General features: G+C 46.7%; 1 protein-coding gene across 1 annotated transcript; it reads left to right on the top strand.

The window, feature by feature from the left end:
* Positions 1-2,839: 2,839 nt before the first annotated feature.
* On the top strand, positions 2,840-3,346 carry LOC122026662 (lysine-rich arabinogalactan protein 19-like). Its single transcript, XM_042585391.1, has one exon. It carries the CDS (start codon positions 2,840-2,842, stop codon positions 3,344-3,346), a length of 507 nt encoding a protein of 168 aa, XP_042441325.1.
* Positions 3,347-4,156: the final 810 nt, after the last annotated feature.

The following is a 4,156-nucleotide window of genomic DNA, read 5'->3' as shown; positions in this document are numbered from 1 at the left end:
CAACTAGGATGCTCCACGTGGCGAAGTCGCGCAGGGGATAAACTTTGGTCCCGGGCGCCCGGATCCATTCCGGGCGGCCGGATCCATTCCGGGCGCCTGGACACTCTTTTTCCAGCAGGTTCCTCACCTGCAAAAAAAGGTTAGTCCGAGCAAAATACCCTGCAAGACAGTGTTAGAATATGATAAAACATAGTAAGGAATAAACGACAGTCTTCGGACTGTCCGAGTCTGACTTTGGATTTCCATCCAGAAACCCTAGGTCGACCCGACGCCTACTGTTCCCTCTGCGGGGAACGCGTCCTCACCTACTCCACTCAGGAGATTTACCTGTTGCCAGCCGATTCTCTAGATCGACTGGACTTTTGCTCAGCACCCGATGCTTCCGGACTTTCTGCTGGACATCCGCTTCCCCGGCTAGTCCAGTCTTTCACCTGGTTCGCGACACCAGGACTTTTCACCTAGGGTTACCACCCCCTAGGACTTTTGCCTGAAGCCCTCGACCTGCCAAAACTTTCCGCATAGGGTTACCACCCCCTATGACCTAGGGTTACCGCCCCCTAGGGTTTTCCCTTTGCCTAACTGCAGCTAGGACTTTCCTGAAATCCTCAAGTAGACTTGTTAGACTAAAAAACATCTTAACTTTGAATTCTTTGCCGTTATCAAAACACGAGTTCGATCGTCGGATGCTTCCCGCACCAACAGTTGGCACGCTCTTGATACATGGTAAATTATAGTTCATGTTTCGAACTTGATATTCGTTAGGTATGATCATTTTTGTTGTAGGTGAATTATACTCAATGGTTAGGTTGATTAGGGTTTTACCCTAATTTAGCCTTAAGGATTTTATTTAGCAATTTCTTTGAATTTTAGCTAAATAAAATGTATATATATTGGTGACTCAGGGTTTTGACGCGAGACGAGCATCTCGACGTCCGAGTTGGACCGGATTGATCTTTTCGATTGGAGGCAGGTACTTTGACTTTATGTCATTTGATATGCATAGTAATATTTTTAACAAATAGCAATGATTGTGTTTCTTATCTGCTTCGGTTGGTCACTACCTGATCTGTTACATGCTTGTTTGTTTACTTATTATGAACTTCATGTTAGTACCTACCTGATTATACATGTTTATAGGGGTAGTGACATAACCATGTTATTTATTATGTTTAGGACCTAGGGTTTTTGATACCTTATTTGACCTATGTACCTTAGATCTTCAGATTGATCTATTGATGCTAGGGTACACATTTTATATCTATGGATAGGTTCAGGATATTTCCATGCTTAGTGTCATGAACCATCTTGCATGATTGCATGCTGTGCGATAGTCGACTCCATTATTGTTGAGCATATCACCAGTTACATGGATCTGCACACACCACCACTCATGGGTTAGTGGTTTTTATCAGGCAGGGTGTGTGATAATTCTGCTGTTAGGCTCCGCTGGTCTGGTGACTCAGCGTGGTAGCCGGCAGACAGTTCTGCTCTGTTAGGCTCCGCTGGTTTAGTGTAGCAGCGTGGTAGCCGACAGACGGTTAGACTTTGTTAGGCTCTGTTAGTCCGCTCATGGGTAGTGTGACGCAGCGTGGTAGCCGGCAGAGATTCCTCCCCATCATTGTGTACCTGGAGATGAGAGTATTGAGCTCCCCCATTTATAATTTGGGGTAGGAGGATAGGTGTACTCCGATAGTATCCCGTCCACTCGGTCACTCATCAAGAGTAGTGATATCAGAGTGCACGGTTATCACAGCCCTACCCACTCGGTCTCACCATCGTGTGTGAGATGGCTGACTGACGTCAGGGGTGACCAGGACCCATTATTGGCATCATATGCATTTATGCATTTTCTGATTGTGTTTGCTGCACTTATATGTTGCATTTGGATGAATGCATATGTTTGACATGCATACAGGATTTTGATACCTTTCGGTCTGACGACCCTGTTATACTTATACCCTGGTCCTGGTTAGTACAGTTTTCTCCTGCTTATTTCAGTTGCATTTATCTTTCTTGTATCAGGAGACTGTATGTATGATTAGTGCTGGTTGTTATTTTCTTTATTATGTATATCAGTTGTTACCTGCTGAGTGTTGGACTCACACCCTCCTCCATTTCTATTTTCAGGTTGATGCTGTCCGGAGAGTTCCAGTCGCTAGTCCCCTGCAGTTCACGAGGACGTTTGTTGGTCTTTTGATTTTTTTCTTTATTAGACTATGTTTAAACTTGTTCTGTTTTGATACTTTGGATCTTGTATGGATTTTTATTTGTTGATGGATTTGGTTTGGATATGTTCTGCTACATACCTGCCTAGATGGCAGAAGAGGTAAGTTCGTTGTGATTTGAGTTTTATGGGTGTAATTGAGTAGGGTTGTTTTTGAGTCTTCTTATCACTGTTCTAGTTTGTTAACTATTAAACTACGGGGATGTCTATGTGTTGTATTTTATTATTGTTATTCTTCCGGCCGTGTTGGCCGAGGTATATGTGGCCTGAGGGCAATGTATAAAGTTTCAGATTGTCAGTCGTACAGGGGAGAAGCTGTCGAAATTTCTTCGGGCTGGGACTTCCCCGGGGCGTGACAATTTATTTGGTATCAGAGCCAAGTTTGCGAGTCAAACTGGGTGTTTATTTCGGATTAGCATGGATTTCCATTATGTTTATGTTTCGGACTTCTGTTTCGAATTTATATGGATTTCCGGTGATTTTCTCGTTCGAAATTTTTAAGGTAAAATGGGGCATAGACAGTGATGGAATATCTCTAGACGGTAACTAGGTAATAAGGTACTTTTATAATTTTTTTTATACTTGTAGTAATACCTGTGATATAATTTAACAGATATGAGGAGATCTACTCGCGCAGCTGCGTCGAGACATGGTGCAGGACAGCCACGTAAGAGGACGTTGGAGTCACTGGCAGCAGACGTGCCAGTGATGCCTATTGGAGTAGAGCCTGTTAGTCAGGGACATATTGCGAGCGCGTTAGGTTCTCAGACCCCGATGACTCTTTTAGATGTGCCTACCTCGGCTGCACCCGTGGTACCCACCTCTACCATTTTTACGGTACCACCAGCGGTACCACCGGCGTACCCGGCGCCACCGCCACCTGAACCTACCGTGTATCCGGCGCTAGTGGCACCCGTACCACCAGCACCTACAGTGTACCCAACACCCGCATCAGCGGTACAGGCTGCTCCACTTCTGGTACCATCATCTATCGTACCTTCAGCTGCGGCCACATATGCTGATTCTGCAGTGCCACCAGTGGCATCTGGCCCAGTTTATGTAGCAGCATCGGGGATACCTCCCCCGGCCTATCCAGCGGTACCACCTGTAGTACCAGCTTAGATGGTTCAGTCAGTTCTTGCAGTCGTCCCTACCCATCTCACTGACATTGTCGCGGCACGAGCCAGGATTCCAGCATTGGCAGAGTCGATGAAGAGTCGATTCACCCTCTTCCGAGGAGAGACTGATCCGAGTGTGGCTCAGTCCTGGATTGAGACGATGGAGCGGACCTTCTTCTACATGGCTTACTCCGAGTGGGAGAAAGCAGAGCTGACTGCTTTTCACTTACGGGACGAGGCCGACACTTGGTGGGTTACTCAGCATTCCATCATCGGCAAGCAGAACATTACATGGGTCAGGTTCAGAGAGGCTTTTGAGAGCCGCTTCTTCCCACGAGCATATTAGATGACCCGCCAGCAGGATTTCCTGAGTCTGTGACAGAACAACCGGTCGGTGACAGAGTATAATGCAGAGTTTAACAGATTGGCCAGATTTTGTCCAGAACTGGTTGCTGAGGACAGTTCACGTATGCAGCAGTTCATTCAGGGGTTGGATGGACAGTTGCAAGTAAGGCTTGCCGGTCTTGGTAGTGCATCTTATTTGGAGACATTGGACAGAGCCCTCATGATTGAGTCAGCTCAGGAAAGAGCGTTTCCGGATAGAAAAAGGAAGCAGACGGGTCAGACATCAGGACAGATCCAGCAGGCACAGACGACCGGACAACAGCAGAGTGGTCGCAGTAGGCCAGGTCAGGGTGCTTCTGGGGTATTTCGTTGGCCTAAGAAGTCAGGGCAGTCTTCCTCAGGACGTTTTCGGTCTCCTCAACAGAACCGGAAACAACCCGCCAGCGACATTCGCTGTTTCAGATGTGGG

This window comes from Zingiber officinale, chromosome 10A (genome assembly GCF_018446385.1).
Source record: "Zingiber officinale cultivar Zhangliang chromosome 10A, Zo_v1.1, whole genome shotgun sequence".
Lineage (NCBI taxonomy): Eukaryota > Viridiplantae > Streptophyta > Magnoliopsida > Zingiberales > Zingiberaceae > Zingiber > Zingiber officinale.
The sequence above is the reverse complement of the archived record's forward strand: the minus strand, read 5'-3'. Positions and strand labels throughout refer to the sequence as shown.

Bases quoted from the DNA above. Each gene is read 5' to 3' on its own strand.
- LOC122026662 (XM_042585391.1), top strand. From the start codon at position 2,840: ATGAGGAGATCTACTCGCGCAGCTGCGTCGAGACATGGTGCAGGACAG.